The sequence below is a fragment of the Sapajus apella genome, unplaced genomic scaffold (genome assembly GCF_009761245.1).
Source record: "Sapajus apella isolate SASKATOON/1434 unplaced genomic scaffold, GSC_monkey_1.0 scaffold36, whole genome shotgun sequence".
Taxonomy (NCBI): domain Eukaryota; kingdom Metazoa; phylum Chordata; class Mammalia; order Primates; family Cebidae; genus Sapajus; species Sapajus apella.
The window spans coordinates 33756199-33775593 of NW_022436976.1; the positions used below are offsets into that span (position 1 = coordinate 33756199).

Here is a 19395-nt window from a genome sequence, read left to right on the forward strand (position 1 = left end):
ATCGAAGAGGCCTTTCAAAAATTCTCACTACTGCATTTACCCACTAGTGTCCATATATGCGCCTTCCCTGTTGTTACTTAATAAACCATTGTTATTCCTAGCAAGGGCTAATCCCTTTGCTTGCATGCTAAACCTCGTCTCCTCTCACCGACTCACTGACATTTTACCAGTGACTCTCCCTTCTCACATTGTATTACCCCTTTTTCCTATCTTTATTGTATTATTTCTATCAGCTTTCAATTGTCCCTGGTATAGCAAAATTCTTTTTTTTTTTTAGACAAAGTCTCACTCTGTCACCCAGGCTGTAGTGCAGTGGCATGATCTTGGCTTACTGCAACCTTCACCTCCCAAGTTCAAGCAATTCTCATGCCTCAGCCTCCTGAGTAGCTGGAATTACTGGTTCGTGCCGCCATATCCAGCTAATTGTTGTATTTTTAGTAGAGATGATAGGGTTTTACCATGTTAGGTTAGACCAGGCTGGTCTCAAACTCCTGACCTCAAGTGATCTGCCTGCTTTGGGCTCCCAAAGTGCTGGGATTACAGGTGTGAGCCACCACACTCAGTCAAAAATTTTTTGAAAGAGTTATATGTACTCGATCTAATTTTTCTCCTTGGACTGTCTTGGTCATGCTCTAATCATGCTTTCATTCTCACTGTAAATGGCAGCTTCATCCTTCTACATGCCCAGGCCAAAAACCTTAGAGTGATTCTTGACTTCTCTTTTTGCTCTCATACCCCATATCCATAGCAAAACCTGCTAACTTTGCCTTTGAAATAAATCCGGAACTCATTGGTATCTTATTCCCTCCACCACCACAGCTGGTCCAATCCACTGTCATCTCTTTATTAGTCTCCTTGCTTTTGTCTTGCTCACCTGTATTAGTTTGCTAAGGCTACAGTAACAAAGTACCACAAACTGTCTTTCTTCCCGCCCCTCCCATCCTCTCCCCTTCTCTTTCTCTCCCCCTTTCTTTCCCTCCCTCCTTCCTTTCTTTTCCTTCCTTCCTTCCTCTCTCTCTCTCTCCTTTCTTCCTCCTTCCCTCCCTCCCTCCCTCCCTCTCTTCCTTCCTTCTTTCCTTCCTTCCTCTCTTTCTCTCTTTCTTCTTGCTCTGTCACCCAGACTGGAGTGCAGTGGGGTGATCATAGCTCTCTACAGCCTAGACCTCTCAGGCTCAATCAAGCTTCCTGCCTCTGCTTCCCAAGTAGCTGGGACTACAGGCATGTACCACCACACCTGGTTAATTTTTCTATTTTTTATAGTGATGGGGTTCTCATTATGTTGCCCAGGCTGGTCTCGAACTCCTGGGCTCAAGTGATCCTCTCACTTCGGCCTCCCCAGAGTGCTGGCATTGCAGGCACGAGCTACCATGCCCAGCCCAAACTGTGTCTTTTTTTTTTTTTTTTAAGATACAGTGTTTTACCGTATTGGTCAGGCTGGTCTCGAACTCCAAACCTCAGATGATACGCCTGCCTCGGCCTCCCAAAGTGCTGGGATTACAGGTGTGAGCCACTGCGCCTGGGCCCCAAACTGTGTCTTAAACAACAGAAATTTATTGTTTCACAGTTCTGGAGACTAGGAGTCTAAAATCAGGGTGTCAACAGGATTGTTTTTTCTAAGGGCTGTGAAGGAAGGATGGAAAAATCTCTCAGCTTATCTAAAAATGTCTATTTTGCTCTTATTTTTGAAAGATAGTTTTACTAGGTACAAAATTGTAGGTTTAGAGTTATTTTCTTTCAGTATTTCAAAGATGATATTCTGCTATCTTCTGATTTCTGTTGTTGTCAGTCTAGTCATCGATCTTTTGTAGGAAATATGTCATTTCTCAGCCAGGCGCCATAGCTCACACCTGTAATCCCAGCACTTTGGGAGATTGAGGCAGGTGGATCACCTGAAGTCAGGAGTTCGCGACCAGCCTGGCCAACATGGCAAAACCTTGTCTCTACTGAAATACAAAAATTGGCTGGGCATGGTGGCCGGTGCCTATAATTGCAGCTACTCGGGAGGCTGAGGCAGGAAAATTGCTTGAACCCAGGAGGTCGAGGTTGGGATGAGCCGAGATCAGGCTACCCACACTCCAGCCTGGGTAACAGGGCCAGACTTCGTCTCAAAAAAAAAAAAAAAAAAATTAATTAATTTAAATAAAAAGTCACTTCTCTTTGAATGCTTTTAAGATCTTCCCAGTGTTTTTGTTGCTCTGCAGTTTCACCATTTAAGTGTTTGTTTTTATAATTTATCCCAGTTAATACATATTATGAAGAAATCTGCAGATTCATGGTTGTATTTTGTTTATTTTTGAGACAGGATCTCCCTGCACCTCCAAGGAGTACAGTGGCACAATCATTACTCACTGCAGCTTCAAACTCCTGGGCTTAAACAATTCTCCCACCTCAGCCTCCCAGGTAGTTGGCATGCACCTGGCTTTTAATTTTTTGTAGAAACAAAATCTCTCTGTGTTGGCCAGGCTGGTCTCGAACTCCTGGCCTCAAGTGATCCATCTGCCTCAGCCTCTCAAAGTGCTGGGATTACAGGCATAAGCCACCATGCCCTGCCTTCATATATGTCTTTTTCCTTTATTCTTTCATTCTGAGACTCCAATTTTATGTGTATTAGACTTTCACAATCTATGCTATATCTCTTGGCCTCTCCTTCATAAATTTCATCTCCTTGTCTCTTTGGGTTGCACCCTGGATAACTTTTTCTGATCTATGCCTGCACCGCCTCTAATTTGCTGTTTTAACCTATCCACCGTATTTTAAAAAACTGATACTTTATTTTTGGAGCAGCTTTAGGTCTACAGAAAAATTGAGCAGAAAATACAGGGTTCTCCTATATTCCCTTCCCTCTCTCCCTCCCTCCCCCAACTTCTGCTAGTAACATCTTGCATTAATGTGGTACATTTGTTACAATTGATGAACCAATATCGATACATTATTATTTTGAAACAGAGCTTCACTGTTGTTACCCAGGCTGGAGTGCAATGGCATTATCTGGGCTCTCCACAACCTTCACCTCCTGGGTTCAAGCAATTCTCCCGCCTCAGTCTCCCGAGTAGCTGGGACTACAGGTGTACGCCACCATGCCCAGCTAATTTTTGTATTTTTAGTAGAGACAGGGTTTCACCGTGTTGACCCATTTGGTCTCAATCTCTGGACCTTGTGATCCACCTGCCTCAGCCTCCTAAAGTGCTGGGATTATGGGCATGAGCCACCGCCCCGGCCTGATACATTATTATTAACTAAAGTTCTTAGTTTACATTAGGGTTCATTCTTGGAGTTGTACATTTTATATGTTTTGACAAACATAACATGTGTGTGTTTTTTAGGACTGCCATAACAAATGTTTAAGCCAGACTAACTGGCTTAAACAACAGAAGTTTATTTTCTCATGATTCTGGAGGCTAGATGTCCAAGATGAAGGCCTTGGCAGGGTTGGTTTCTTCTTGTAGATGGCTGTCTTCTATGTCTTCACATGATCTTCCCTTTAAATTTGTCTATGTCTTAATCTCCTCTTCTCAGAAGGATTAGGACCCACCCCAATGATCTCATTTTACCTCGGCTTTAAAGACCCTTTCTTCAAATATAGTCTGAAGTACTAGGGGTTAGGACTACAACATATGAACTTTGGAGTGGGGTAGGGAATGCAATTCAGGCCGTAACAATTTGACTCCACCATTACAGTTTCATATAGAATAGTTTCACTGTTGTAAAAATATCCTGGGCTCCATGTATTCATCTCTCTCCCCCAGAATCCCTGTTAACCACAGATCTGTTTACTATCTCCATAATTTTGCCTTTTCCAATGTCATGTCATTGGAATTATGTAGTATAAAGCCTTTTCAAACTGCGTTTTCCACTTAGTATATATTTAAGGTTCTCCACGTCTTTTCATGGCTTGATCACTCATTTCCTTTTGTCACTGCATATTCATTCACTTTGAATTTCAACAATTGTATTTTTAATTTCTAGAAGTTCTGTTTGATGCTTTCACGGATTTTACTTTTTTTTTTAGGTCTACAGTTTTTTTTTTTTTTTTTTTTAATTTGAGACAGAGTCTCACTCTGTCACCCAGGATGGAGTGTGGTGGCGTGATCTCAGCTCACTGTAAACTCTACCTCCCGGGTTCAAGAGATTTTTCCTACTCCAGCCTCCCAAGTAGCTGGGACTATAGGCTTCCACCACCACACCTGGCTAATTTTTTGTATTGTAGTAGAGATGGGATTTTACCATGTTGCCCAGGATGGTCTCGAACTCCTCAGCTCAGGCAATCCGTCCACCTTAGCCTCCCAAAGTGCTAGGATTACAGGCGTGAGCCACCACACCTGGCCAGATTTGACTTTTTATTTTGCATGTTGCATGCCTGATTTTGTGATTCCATGTGTTATTTCTTTAAACATTTCATGCATAGTTACTTCTGTATTCTGTGGCTGACAATTCTAATATCTGAAGTCCTCAAGGATCAAAATCTGTTTGTTGCTTCTGTTCTTACTTGTGGTGACTTCTTTTCTTAGATTTTTGGTGATCCATGACTGTGAGCTCATAATGGTTGTTCTTCATCATTGGCTGTCCTGGAAGCCTAAAGTGGAGAATGCTTTCCTCCAGAAAGTTTTGGCATTTGATTAATCTGAAAACCAGGGGGTACCACTGACGTGGAATCATTTTAGTCTCTTCTGAGGGTTGTGTTAATGTGGGAGTTTCAGATTCATCTCCATTTTGCCACATCATAATGGACGCTTGCTTTCAGGGCAGCCTCACTTGCTTCTTGCTTATTGGTTTTAGCTTGCTTTGTGTTTCTGGAGGATTTGTGTCATTACTATGAGTCTAGTGAGCACATTCTGAGAGTCCATTTTATCTAGGATTTCATTGTTTTGTAGGTGTATATCCCTTCAGACTGTCTAGTTGGGCATCTTGCCAAAGCAGGATTCAGTTGCCTGAGTTTAGGTATTGACCAATAGAATGATCGTGATCATGTTAGATACCTTCCAGTTCTCTTGGGCATCCTCTCAATTTCATTCTCAGTCATTCACTCTTCAGAATCAAACTTTGAGCCTTAGGTAAGTGACAGCATCCCATGCTGTTGGGAATGAAAAGTGACGATGGTTAGTTTCAGTACTGCCTGCATGTGCTCATCTGGATGACCTTTTGTTTCCCTGTGGTAGCACTGATGAAAATTAGATTTGAATTTATTTCTGAGAAAGAAAAATCTGAAAGATGAGTGTAGTAACCAAAATGGCACATGATTGCAATTTAAATCTCAAATTGGCCATTTAGCAGTTATGTGATCAGTACAGATGATGTAACTTCTTGAGCCTCAGAATTCTCAATCGTATAGAATGACAAAACCTACTACTTACTGATCATTTACAGTATGCTAAGCACTATGCTAAATTTTTTTGCATATATTTCTTATTTAATATTCAGTAACAACTTTATGAGATATAATTATTATGCCTCTTTTTTTTTTTCTTTTTGAGATGGAGTCTTGCTCCTGTTGCGCAGGCTGGAGTGCTTTGGTGCCATCTCAGCTCACTGCAACCTTCACCTCTTGGGTTCAGGCAATTCTTCCTCAGCCTCCAGAGTAGCTGGGATTATAGGCGTGCACCACCATGCCTGGCTAACTTTTGTATTTTTAGTAGAGATGGGGTTTTGCCATGTTGGCCAGAATGGTCTCAATCTCTTGACTCATGATCCGCCCAGTTAATTTTTGTATTTTAATAGAGATGGGGTTTTGCCGTGTTGGCCAGGCTGATCTTGAATGCCTGACCTCAGGTGATCCACCCACCTTGGCCTCCCAAAGTGCTAGGATTATAGGCATGAGCCACCGTGCCTGGCCTATTATGCCTCTGTAAAGATGAGAAAACTGAAGCATAGAGAGATTAAGTAAAAATGGGTTGTTAATAAGGCCAAATTTAAATGTGATAACACATGTGGTATGCCAGGCACATATGAGGTGGTCAGTAAATAGCAGCTAGCATTATGATCACTAATAATTTTTGAATATAAAATTCTCTTATGTGATATGATCTAAATAAGATTAACTTGCTAAACAAATATTTTATGGAGCACTTACTGTGACCATGTGTACTGCTAAATGGTAAGGAAAGAGAACGGAATAAGACAGATACGGTCCATAGATGGACACATAAACATTTACAAGTCAGCCTGGGGAGTGCTGTGATGGAGCAAGAACAGGGTGCTTTTGGAGTCAGGGAAGATATACCAGAAGAAATGCCCTGTAGGCTTATATCTGAAGCGTTGGAGGTGAGGGACAGAGGAATTGCATAGGTGGCAGTGATTATGAAAGCCTAGAGGGGAGAAGGTGCTTTACTTTCATTTAAAGAAGTGAAAGGGCTGGATGTGCTGGCTGATGCCTGTAATCCCAGCACTTTGGGAGGCTGAGGAGGCTGGTGGATCACCTGAGCTCAGGAGCTCAAGACCAGTCTGGCCAACATAGCGAAACCCTGTCTCTACTAAAAATACGAAAATTATAGGCTGGGCACGGTGGCTTACGCCTGTAATCCCAGCAGTTTGGGAGGCCGAGGTGGGCGGATCACGTGAGGTCAGGAGTTTGAGACCAGACTTACCAATATGGAAAAACCCTGTCTTTACTAAAAATACAAAATTAGCTGGGCGTGGTGGTGCATGCCTGTAATCCCAGCTACTCAGGAGGATGAGGCAGGAGAATCACTTGAACCTGGGAGGTGGAGGTTGCATGAGCCGAGATCGCCTCATTGCACTCCAGCCCTGGCAACAAGAGTGAAACTCCGTCTCAAAAAAAAAAAAAAAAAAATGATATTTTGATGTGCTAAACAAAGCTTTGGAGGTTAATTATCAGTATGACTAATTTAGTCATTGCTGCCAGTCACCTTCAAACAAGTAAAAAAAAAAAAAAAAAATTAGCCAGGCATGGTGGCAGGCATCTGTAATCCCAACTGCTTGGGAGGCTGAGACAGGAGAATCACTTGAACCTGGGAATGGAGGTTGCAGTGAGCTGAGATCACACCACTACACTCCAGCCTGGGTGACAGTGAGATTCTATCTCAAAAAAAAAAAAAAGTCAAAATATAGGGTGTGTGTATAAGATTTTAGGAAAAGTGTGGAAAGAGGCTGGAGAGGTGGGCAGATGCCATATTCTGAAAGGCTTTGTAAACCCTGCTGCAAGAGTTGGACCTATATTGAAGGGCATTGGAAAACCTTTGAAAGTTTTTTTTGTTTTTTACCAGGAGTGACATGATTTAGAAAGACCATTCTGTGCTATTCTACAAAATATGCTCAGGAGTTTAAAAAAATAAAATAGAGGCCAGGCATGGTGGCTCAAATCTGTAATCCCAGCACTTTGGGAAGCCAAGGTGGGCGGATCACCTGAGGTCAGGAGTTCAAGACCATCCTGAACAACATAGTGAAACCCTGTCTCTACTAAAAATACAAAAAGTAGCTGGGCATGGTGGCAGGTGCCTGTAATCCCAGCTACTCTGGTGGCTGAGGCAAGAGAATCACTTGAATCTGAGAGGCAGAGGTTGCATTGAGCCGAGGTCGTGCCACTGCACTCCAGTCTGGGTGACAGAGGGACACTCCCTCTCAACATAAATAAAATACAAAGATTACTCTGGCTGAATTTTGGGAATAATAATAACAATAGCTTTAAATACTTCATTTACTCCTTATACTAACACTTGGAGGGAGGTCTTATTATCTTGTTTTTACAGATGAAGGGAAAAAACAAATTGGTACTCAGAGAGCTTACTTCACTCACAAAAATTCACACACTTGATAGGAAGTGGAGTCGTGGACCCAGGTCTTTCTGAATCTAAAGCAGTATTCCTGAATCACCTTCAATTAGTTATGACCTACTTTATGTTTACTCTGTGGGAAATTCTCATTCATTCTTTTAGTATTGTTGGCATATTCCGTGACAGTTTACAAAGTACTTACCATCATTTTTAAATTTAAACTCCTTTGAAACTGTGAATTAGGTGGTGGTATCTCCATTTTGCAGGTATGAAAACTGAGGCTTGAGATATGGTCCCATACACCTAGAAGGTGGTGGAGCTGGGACTTGAACACCAAGCTCTTGACAGAAGAAAACCTTCTTAGTGGGTATCTTGTGAACATGCACACTTCCTTCTTGGGTTTGTGCCCTTTGTTCATTGTGTGAATGCTTATAAAGTTCTTTCCTTCCAGGTTTTGGAGATCATATTCATTGGAGGACACTGGAAGATGGGAAGAAAGAAGCAGCTGCCAGGTACAAGACATGGTTTTAGGTCATTTATGGTGGTATAACACTTTTCAGATATCAACTTTTTTTTGTTTGTTTTTAGAGACAGGTTTCTCCATATTGGTCAGGCTGGTCTCAAACTCCTGACCTCAGGCGATCTACCCATCTTGGCTTCCCAAAATGCTGGGATTACAGGCATGAGCCACCATGCCTGGCCTCAGATATCAACTTAACATTAATTTCAGGTGAAGGGCTATACCAAGGCAGAGCAAGAACTGAATAGTTGCCTAATTACAACAACAGCAATAATATTGGTGAACATTTATAGTTGAGCCTTGAACAACGTAGTTTTTTGTTTTTTGGCAAGAGCCTTGCTCTGTCACCTGGAGTGCAGTGATGTGATCTTGGTTCATTGCAACCTCCACCTCCCAGATTCAAGCGATTCTTGTGCCTTAGCCTCCCAGGTAACTGAGATTACAGGCATGCGCCATCATTCCTGGCTGAATTTTGTAGTTTTTAGTAGAGACAGGGTTTTACCTAGTCTTGAGCTCCCGACCTCAGGTGATCCACCTGCCTCAGCCTCCCAAAGTGCTGGGATTACAAGTGTGAACCACCACGCCTAGCTGAACAACATGGGTTTGAACTATACAGGTCCACTTATATGTGGATTTTTTTCAATAATAAATGTATTGGAAAATGTTTTGTAGATTTCAAGCAATTTGAGAAAACTTGGAGATGAATGGCATAGCCTAGAAATCTCAAAAGACTTAAGAAAAAGATATGTTACAAGTACATAAAATTTATGTAGATACTAGTCTATATTATCATTTACTACCATAAAACATACAGAAATCTACTATAAAAAGCTAAAATTTATCAAAACTTCCGCACACAGGCCGAGTTCAGTGGCTCATATCTGTAATCACAGCACTTTGGTAGGCTGAGACAGGCAGATCACTTGAGCCCAGGAGTTTGAGACCAGTCTGGGCAACACGGTGAAACCCCTCCTCTACAAAAAATACCAACTACTTGGGGGGCTGAGGCAGGAGAATCGCTTGAACCCGGGAGGTGGAGGTTGCACTGAGCCGAGATTGCACCACTGTACTCCAGCCTGGGCAACAGAGCGAGACTCTGTCTCAAAATAAATAAATAATAAAAAGTAAAAAAAATAAAAAATGAAAAACTTCTTCATATGTTTATATAACATACATGGTGCTATTTGCAGAAGGAAAAAATGTAAACAAATGTAAAGATGCCATATTAAATCATAACTGCAGGCCAGGTGTGGTGGCTCACACCTGTAATCCTAGCACTTTGGGAGGCTGAGGTGGGCAGATCACGAGGTTAGGAGATTGAGACCAACCTGGCTAACACAGTGAAATCCCATCTCTACTAAAAATACAAAAAATTAGCCGGGCATGGTGGCTCACATGTGTAATCCCAGGTATTCGGGAGGCTGAGACAGAATAATTGCTTGAACCCAGGAGGCGGAGGTTGCAGTGAGCCAAGATTGTGCCATTGCACTCCAGCCTGGATGACAGAGTGAGACTCCATCTCAAAAAATAAATAAATAAATAAAAACAAAACAAAACAAAACAAAAAAATATAACTACATAAAAATTAACTGTATTATATAATTTATGACTGTAATAATTTTATAGCCACCTCCTGTTGCTATGGAGGTGAGCTTCAAGTATTGTGAGTATCCGCTTAAAATGCTGTGCAACATTAATCATCTTCAGTGAGCAGTTCGTCTCTCCAGCGTACTGCATATGGCTCTATAGTCTCTTGGCCTGGCATGGTGGCTCACGTCTGTAATCCCAGCACTTTAGGAGGCCAAGGGAGAAGGATCATTTGAGGTCAGGAGTTCGAGACCAGCCTGGCCACCATGGTGAAACCCTGTCTCTACTAAAAATACTAAAAAATTAGCTGGGTGTGGTGGGCACATGCCTGTAATCCCAGCTACTTGGGAGGCTGAGGCAGGAGAATCCCTTGAATCTGGGAGACAGAGGTTGCACTGAGCTAAGATCACGCCACTGCACTCCAGCCTGGGTAACAGAGCGAGACTTGGTATCAAAAAGAAAAAGGAATCTCCACAGTTCTTGGATATTTTTCATGGTATTTGGTGCAATATCATAAACCTAGAATAACACCATGAAACCCATAGAAAGTGCCATAGGTGATGCTGGAAGTGTTTCCAAGAAGCAGAGAAAACTCATAACATTACAAGAAAACATTGAATTGCTTGATATGTACCGTAGACTGAGGTCTGCAGAGGTAGTTGCTTGCCATTTCAAAATAAATGAATGCATTTTGAGAGTCTGAGGCAGGAGGATTGCTTGAGCCCAGGAGATCGAGACCAGCCTGGGCAACAGAGTAAGACCCTGTCTCTACAAAAAAATTTTAAAAAAAGATAAATCCAGTATTAGGACCAATTGTGTAAAAAAAAAAAAAAAAAAAAAAAAAAAAGGAAATTCATGAAGTTATCACTGTAGCTATGCCAACAGGTGCAAAAATCTTACAGTTTTTGCCAAATGCCTTTTTATGTGCATAATATGTAGCTTTTGTGTGGGTACGATAAGCAAAGAGTATCCATTGACTCTAATATGATTTGAGAAAAAGCAGTCATTATATGGCAACTTAAAGCAAAAAGGTGAAGTATCTAAAGCTGGAGTATTTAATGCCAACAAATGATGGTTTGCTGATTTTAGAAAGAGGTTTGTCTTAAAAAATGTCAAGATAGGTTGGGCGCAGTGACTCACACCTGTAATACTAGCACTTTGGGAGTCTAAGGCAGGTGGATCATTTGAGGTCAAGAGTTCATGACCATCCTGGCCAACATGGTGAAACTCCATCTCTACAAAAAATACAAAAATTAGCCAGGCAGTAGTGTCCTGTGCTTGTAATCTCATCTACTCGGGGCTGAGGCAGGAGAATCACTTGGGCCTGGAAGGCAGAGGTTTCGGTGAGCCAAGATCGCGCCACTGTACTCCAGTGTGGGTGACAGAGTGAGACTCTCAAAAAAATTCAAGATACCGGAGAAGCAGCTTGTGCTGACCAAGAGGCAGCAAATGAATTCTTGGACACTGTTAAGAAAATCATTGAAGAGAAAGGATATCTGCCTGAACAGGTGTTTAATGTAGATTAAGGTACCCTGTTCTGGAAAAAAAATGGCAAAAAGGACATTAATAGTAAGGAAGACCAACCTCTACAAAAAATACAAAAATTAGCTGGGTGTGGTGGTACGGGCCTGTTCTTCCCACTACTCAGGAGTCTGAGATAGGAGGATTGCTTGAGCCTGGAAGATTGAGGCTACAGTGAGCCCTGATCGCACACCACTGAACTGTAGCCTGGGCAACAAAACAAGACCCTATTTCAGTTTTTGAAAAGAAAAAAAAATAGTAAGGAAGAGAAGCAAGTACCAAGATTGAAGGCAAGAAGAGATAGGCTAACTCCACAAAAACAAACCCCAGCACTTTGGGAGGCAGAGGTGGGACGATTATCAGAGCCCAGGAGTTTGAGTCAGGTTTGTCATTAGAACTGCCCTTGTCCATAAAGCTGCTAACCCCAGTCTTGAAGAGCAAAGACAAACACCAGCTGCCAGTGTTTAGGTTGTGCAATAAGAAGGCCTAGACAACAAGAACCGTTTTTCTGGACTGGTTCCATTGATGCTTTGTTCCTGAAGTCAGTAAGTAGACTTGCCAGTAAGAGACTGCCTTTTAAAGTTCTTTTGATATTGGACAATACTCTGGCCACCCAAAGCTCCATGAGTTCAACACCAAAGGCATAAAAGTGGTCTATTTGCCTCCAAACACAATATTTAAATCAGCTACTACGTCAGGGAGTGATAAGGACCTTTAAGGCTCATTACACACAGTACTCTATGGAAAAAAGATTGTGAAAGATATGGAAGAAAACCCCAGTACAGAGAACATACCATTGTTGTAGAAATAGCTGTGAAGGCCATCAAGCCTGAAACAATAAATTCCTGGGGGATAAAACTGTGTCCAGGTGTGCACAAGACTTCTCAGGGTTTATGACAGACAATTAAAATTATGAAAGAGATTGTGGATATGGCAAAAAAAAAAAAAAAGGATGAGGGGTTAAGGGTTTTAAGATATGATCTTGGATTAAATTCAAGAGCTAATAGACACCACACCAGAGGAATGAACAGCAGATAACTTGCTAGAGATGAGTGCCAGATGATGAGGAAGAACATGCAGAAGAAGCAGTGCCAGGAAACAGATCTGGCAGAAGGTCCTAATTATTTAGGACTGCTTTTGACTTATTTTACAATATGGATTCTTCTAAGGTATGTACCCTGAAAGTAAAGCAAAGAAAAAGGATTGGTATGGTATGGAAACATTTTTAGAGAAATCAGTCTCCCTCCCACTCCCTGTCCCCCTCTAAAAAATAAAAATAAAAAAGAGAGAAATGAAAAAGCAAAAAAGTCGGAAATTATAATGTATTTCCATAAAGTTACAACAAGTGTGCCTGCCTGTTCTGCCTCCCTTTCCACCCTCCTCTGCCTCTGCCATCTTGAGACAGCAAGACCAACCCCTCTTCTTCCTCCTCCTCCTCAGCCCACTCAGCATGGAGACAAGGATGAAGACCTTTATGATTATCCACTTCCACTTAATGAATACTAAATATATTTTTGCTTCTTTTTGATTTTATTTTCTTCTTTTTTTCCCCCCTGCTTCCTGGAAACATTTTCTTTTCTTTAGTTTTCTTTATTGTAAGAATACATATGACATTCAAAATATGTGTTAACTGAATATATTATTAGTAAGGCTTCCAGTCAACAGTAGGCTATTAGTAGTTAAGTTTTAGGGAGTCAAAAGTTATATGCAGATTTTTGGCTGCATTGGGGGGTCAGTGCCCCTCATCCTGGGGTTGTTCAAGGGTCAGCTGTACTAAGTGCTACTTAGGCATTAAATTATGCAAATCAACTCATTTAATTCTCACAACAACTTTTTGAGGTGGTGGTATTGTTATCTTAATTTTAGAGAAGAAAAAAGTAAAGCACAGTTTTTCTAAGTTTATCAAGGTAACTTGCCCAAGATCACACAGCTAGCAAGTGGCAGACCTAAGCACTCTGGCTTCAGAGCCTGCTCTTTAAACTTGTATACCACACTGCCTACTAGAGTCAAGTTGAATAGTCTAAAGTCTCAAGTAGGTTTAGTTTATGCACAGACAATTCAGTGCATGAGGAGGGAAAGGCAGGGCATGAGAGGGAAAGCTAAGCACTGGTCTGTGTTTACTTTTTTTTGTTTTTTTTGAGATGGAGTTTCACTCTTGTTGTCCAGGCTGGAATGCAATGGTGGCACGGTCTCAACTCACTGCAATCTCCACCTCCCGGGTTCAAGCAATTCTCCTGCCTCAGCCTCTCGAGTAGCTGGGATTACAGGCTCATGCCACACCTGGCTAATTTTTTAAAATATATTTTTTGTAGAGACAGGGTTTCACCATGTCGGCCAGAGTGGTCTCAAACTCCTGACCTCAGGTGATCCACCCTCCTTGGTCTCCCAAAGTGCTGGGATTACAGGCATGAGCCACCGTGCTGGGGCTGTGTTTACATTTATTTAACCCTCACAACAGCGTACTAAGTTGGTACACCTGTGAAATAACTGTTGTTATTTTATAGAAGGGGAAATTGAAGTACAGAAAAGTTACATAATTTGCCAATAATTGCAATGCTAGTAAATGGCACAGCCAAGACTTGAATCTTTGTTACTATACAGTACCAGAGAGATGCAGAGACCCCAGTATATGTGCACCTACAGTATACACACATACACAGGCACACTCATATCTCTGCACCTACCATTCTATAGTGCTTGCTGTTTATAGAAGAGATCCAACAGTTCCATAGCCCTGGGTCTCAAACCTTCTGCTAGAATAGAGTTGCCAAATTGAGCAAATAAAAATAAAGGATGACCAGGCACTGTGACTCATGCCTTTAATCTCAGCACTTTGGGAGGCCGAGGCTGGTGGATCACCTGAGGTCAGGAGTTCAAAACCAGCCTGGTCAACATGGCAAAACCCCTTCTCTATAAAAGTATATAAAGTAGCCGGGTGTGGCGGCAGACACTTGTAGTCCCAGCTACTTGGCTGAAACAGGAGAATCACTTGAACCTGGAGGCAGAGGTTGCAGTGAGTTGAGATCATGCCACTGCACGCCAGGCTGGGCAACAGAGTGAGACTGTCTCAAAAAAAAAAAAATAATAATAACAAAGGATGCAGGCCAGGCATTTTGGCTCACATACCTGTAATCCTAGCACTTTGGGAGGCAGAGGTGGTACAATTACTTGAGCCCAAGAGTTTGAGACCAGCCTGAGCAACATACTGACACTTCATCTCTAAAAAAGTAAATTAATAATAAAAAATTAAAGATGACCAGTTAAATTTGAAATTTAGATAAATTTAAATATATCCATGCAATATGAGATACACTTAAGCTTAAAAATGTTGTTGGTGTTTATCTGAAATTTAAACTTAAATGGGCATTCTGTATTTTATCTGGCAACCCTACTAAGGAGAAAAATTCCCATTTGTCTTTCAAGTTCTAAGTCAAATGAATATTCCTATATTAAGTCTTCAATGATTTCTCTGGGTAGTTTGTTTTTCCCTTCTGTTCTTTTATAACCTCACCTGCATCTATCCATTATAGTATTTATTACTCTGATTGTAGGTGCCTGATCCTTCCCATTCAGACCCTTTATCTTTTTTTTTTTTTTTTTTGAGACAGAGTCTTGTTCTGTCACCAGGCACCAGGCTGGAGTGCAGTGGCGCGATCTCCGCTCACTGCAACCTCCGCCTCCTGCAGACCCTTTATCTTTTGTGGGGAAACAGTTTTATGTTTATCTTTGAATTCCCAACCATGAAGATGTTGAATGCTTGAAATGGTAATTGAATAAACATTTACTGAGAGCCAGTAGGTGTAAGAGGAGGAATGAAGGAGAACCAGCATTTATGAATTGGCTTCTATATGCTAAATATAGTGCTGATTGCTTATAATATTTAATGCCCCTGAGGCCTTATTAATAAATGGACGGGCAGGCTTTGGCTGCAGGGAGATCACATTCTCCCGAGGCCTGTAACACTTGGCATAAATAACTGATGCCATTCTAGTCTCTGCATCTTTCTAAGAGCTTTCTTCTAGTTGGCATAGAACTCCTGTTTCCATAGAAACAAGGTCTGTAAAAGTCAAGGGATAGGAAGAGCAGTTTGCACTTCCGGCGTACGTCGGGACGCGGACAACCCGGAAGTTGACGCGGCGCGGTGGCATATGGTCGCTCTCTGAGAGGATGCCGCTCGTGGTGTTTTGCGGGCTGCCGTACAGCGGCAAGAGCCGGCGTGCTGAAGAGTTGCGCGTGGCCCTGGCGGCCGAGGGCCGCGGGGTGTACGTGGTGGACGACGCGGCTGTGCTGGGCGCAGAGGACCCAACCGTGTACGGCGATTCTGCTCGTGAGAAGGCACTGCGTGGAGCTCTGCGAGCCTCTGTTGAGCGGCACCTGAGTCGTCACGACGTGGTTATCCTGGACTCGCTTAACTACATCAAAGGCTTCCGTTACGAGCTCTACTGCCTGGCGCGCGCAGCGCGCACCCCGCTGTGCCTGGTTTACTGCGTACGTCCCGGCGGCCCGAGCGCTGGACCTCAGGTGGCGGGCGCGAACGACAAACCGGGCCTGAACGTCAGTGTGAGTTGGCAGCCACGCGCTGAGAAGGACGGGGGACCCCTGGCGGCCGGCAGCAGTGTCCTCAGGGAACTACATACTGCGGGCACCGTAGTAAATGGAAGTGCCCAGGCCGACGTACCTAAGGAACTGGAGCTAGAAGAAACCGGGGCTGCAGAGTCACCAGCTCTCGTGACTCCGGAATCAGAGAAATCTGCAAAGCATGTGTCCAGTGCCTTTTACCCTCCCGAACTCCTGGAGGCCCTAACGCTGCGCTTTGAGGCTCCCGATTCTCGGAATCGCTGGGACCGGCCTTTATTCACTTTGCTGGGCTTAGAGGAGCCGTTACCCCTGGCGGAGATCCGCTCTGCCCTGTTTGAGAACCGGGCCCCACCGCCCCATCAGTCTACCCAGTCCCAGCCCCTCGCCTCCGGCAGCTTTCTGCACCAGTTGGACCAGGTCACGAGTCAAGTATTGGCCGGACTGATGGAAGCGCAGAAGAGCGCTGTCCCTGGGGACTTGCTCATGCTTCCTGGTACCACAGAGCACTTGCGGTTTACCCGGCCCTTTACCATGGCGGAACTGAGTCGCCTTCGTCGCCAGTTTATTTCGTACACTAAAATGCATCCCAACAATGAGAACTTGCCTCAACTGGCCAACATGTTTCTTCAGTATCTGAGCCAGAGCCTGCACTAACCAGAGGAGGTGGGGGGCCGGGGGAAAGCCATGGCTTCTTACTTACACTGCACATTATTTTTCTGGCAAGAATAAGCTGAAGGTCTTCAGAGCATATCAATGCAATACTGTACTAGAGCTGTTGTGACTGATTCACTCGAACTTTCCTGCCTGTCTCTGTGTCAGGCCTTGGGTTTACAGCATAAGTTGAGACTAAAGAGAATGGAGAACTATCGTGGCGCATCCTGGGAAATTCCTCCAGAGAACAGACCTCAGGTGGATAGGATTGCTTAGATTGGATCCTACTTGGGATATTACAGAGCATTGACAATTGACTTTCCTCATCTGAGGTGTGGGAGAACAGACTGGATGGATGAGAATTGTTTTAAGCAATTGTGAACAGAAACCAAAGATGGCACAGTTCTACATCTGTACCTGCCCTTTTTTCATGCCACAAAAGTATTTTTTGAGTACTGTACTGACTTTGTTAGTCTTTATTCTGAGACTGAGTTCACAGATAAATCCATTGGTTTCTGTGCTTGGGAAGCTTTGTTTTTGTGGAAGTAGGACAGCTATCTCCTAGATTATTTCCTCTAATAAAATCTTTTAAAATAGGGAGTCTCCTGGAATCCCTTTCACTTAATGTAACTTAATGTTCCCTATGTAACTCCATGTAATATTTTGGGTACATTTGTCATTGGTCTGCCCTTAAGTAGTATTTTGATAGTGCTGAGAATATAAATTTTGATCTAATCTAGAGAAATTATAACAATATCCTTAACTGTTGTGCTTCATTCTGTATTTCAAGGCAAATATTGTAAGCTTGGCTTTCATTCTTCATTGATTTCATTGAACAAATGCTAGGTACCTACTTTAACAGTGCCTGTGATTGTCAAAGACTAATTAGATGCAGTATTTTTGCTCTTGAGATATGTGGTGAGAGGCCAGGTGTGATGGCTCATGCTTGTAGTCCCAGCACTTCGGGAGTCCAAAATTGAGGTCAGGAGTTCGAGATTAGCCTGGCCGACATAGTGAAACCCTGTCTCTGCTAAATACACAATAGTCAAGCATGATGGTGTGCCTGTAATCCCAGCTATTCTGGAGGCTGAGGCACGAGAATCCCTGGAACCTGGGAGGCAGAGGTTGCAGTGAGCTGAGATCGCATCACTGCACTCCAGCCTGGGTGACAGAGTGAAAGTGCGTCTCGAAAAACAAAAAGAGATGTGGTGAGAAGTACAAGTAAAAGATAGGATGATGTCAAAATGCTTTGAAACTGGTGAAAAGGACTAACTAGCTGCTAGGAAAGGTGGTTTTGGAAAGGCTTTATAGAGGAGTTAACATTTGAACCACGACTGTAGAATAATGTCAGCAAAGGACCAAATAGTAAATGTTTTTAGGCTTTGTAGACCATCAGATACTGTTGCTACTTATAGATGGCAAGTAAACAAATGAGCATGAGTGTATTTTAATAAAACTACAGATACTGAAATGTGAATTACATTTAATTTTAACATATCACAAACGAGTCTTTAGATTTGCTTTGCAAACATTGAAAAATGTGGAAAAAAATATTTGCATATCATGGGCCCTATGGAAGCAGGAGGTGGGCTGGATTTGGCCTGCAGACCCTAGTTTGCCAACCCTTGCTCTAGAAGAATAAATAGATGTTTGCCATGGAGAAAAGAGAAAGCAAGACATTCTAAAACATGCATGGTCTGAAACTATGGAGCTGTTCAAAGGTGAGATAGATGGGCTGCCTTGATGGCATATTCCTTGCTCATCAGGTAATCGATACCACCTTTTGTTTCTGGTAAGAGGATTCATGTGTGAAATGGAGGTTTGGATGAGGCGAACTCAAAAGGCCTTTTCCAATCTTCATTCAGTTGGTTATTGATTGAATAGGGTTTAACCATGGATTTTGGATTGCCATTCTAAATTGAAGTAGACTGTAATAGAAAGAACATTGGTCCTGGAGTCAGACTTCTGAGTTAGCTAGTAAGCAGCAGGACATAGGTTTTTGTTTTGGGTTTTGTTTTGTTTTTTGAGACAAGATCAGGCTGTTTCCCAGGCTGAAGTGCAATGGTGTGAGTAGCTGGGACTACAGGCGTGCACCCCATGCCTGGCTAAGTTTTGTATTTTTTTGTAGAGACAGGTTTTCACCATGTTGCTCTGGCTGGTCTTGAACTTTCAGCTTAAGTGATCTTCCTGCCTCGGCCTCCCAAAGTGCTGAGATTACAGATGTGAGCCACTGAGCCCAGCCTAGAATCTAGATTTTATGTGGCCAAATATTTACTCTATTGAGCATCTCAGTTTTCTCATTTCTGTTGTGAGACTGTTAATAGTATCTACCTTAGCGTTATTTTGAGGATTTAAATGAGATAATCCATATACAACACAATGTTGTATAATAAACATTAAGCACATTTTAGCTATTATGGTTATCTGTATCCTACTGGCCACCTAAACTTGTCCTGCTCATTTGGTTTACAAGCTTTTACAAGTATTGGAGGCGAAAGTCCATCCAGATGTGAGATAGGTCTAAAGTGAGGTAGCTGAATAATTCATTTGACACTTAATGAATGAGTTAATTTATGTGTATTTACAATAGTGCCTGGCATATGATAAATGTATATACGTGTTTGCTATCAATGATATATGTGTCAGAGATAAGGGACATAGAGGCAGCTAAGAGTGCCTTGTCTTAGGAATCCCCAGGTCCAGTGGAGGGAGATGGGTAAATAATAAATGCAGATCAATATGTTAAGTATATGGTAGCTTTTATACAGTGTATGTTGTTATGGTGACATGGGGTTGTGTGATGGAGAAAGC

The 19395-nt window shown here is 42.5% G+C and overlaps 2 protein-coding genes across 3 annotated transcripts in view; both read left to right on the plus strand.

Annotated features, from left to right (window-relative positions):
* The window catches only part of TXNDC12 (thioredoxin domain containing 12), a 37101-nt gene that overhangs the window by 7616 nt on the left and 10090 nt on the right, over positions 1–19395 (plus strand). For both annotated transcript variants that reach the window (XM_032297022.1, XM_032297023.1), the window contains exon 2: positions 8179–8239. In XM_032297022.1, the coding sequence (XP_032152913.1) occupies positions 8179–8239 (61 nt within the window). The remainder of the gene's footprint in view (positions 1–8178; positions 8240–19395) is intronic.
* On the plus strand, positions 14593–17214 carry KTI12 (KTI12 chromatin associated homolog). The gene has a single exon (XM_032297021.1). It carries the CDS (start codon positions 15523–15525, stop codon positions 16585–16587), a length of 1065 nt encoding a protein of 354 aa, XP_032152912.1. The 5' UTR covers positions 14593–15522; the 3' UTR covers positions 16588–17214.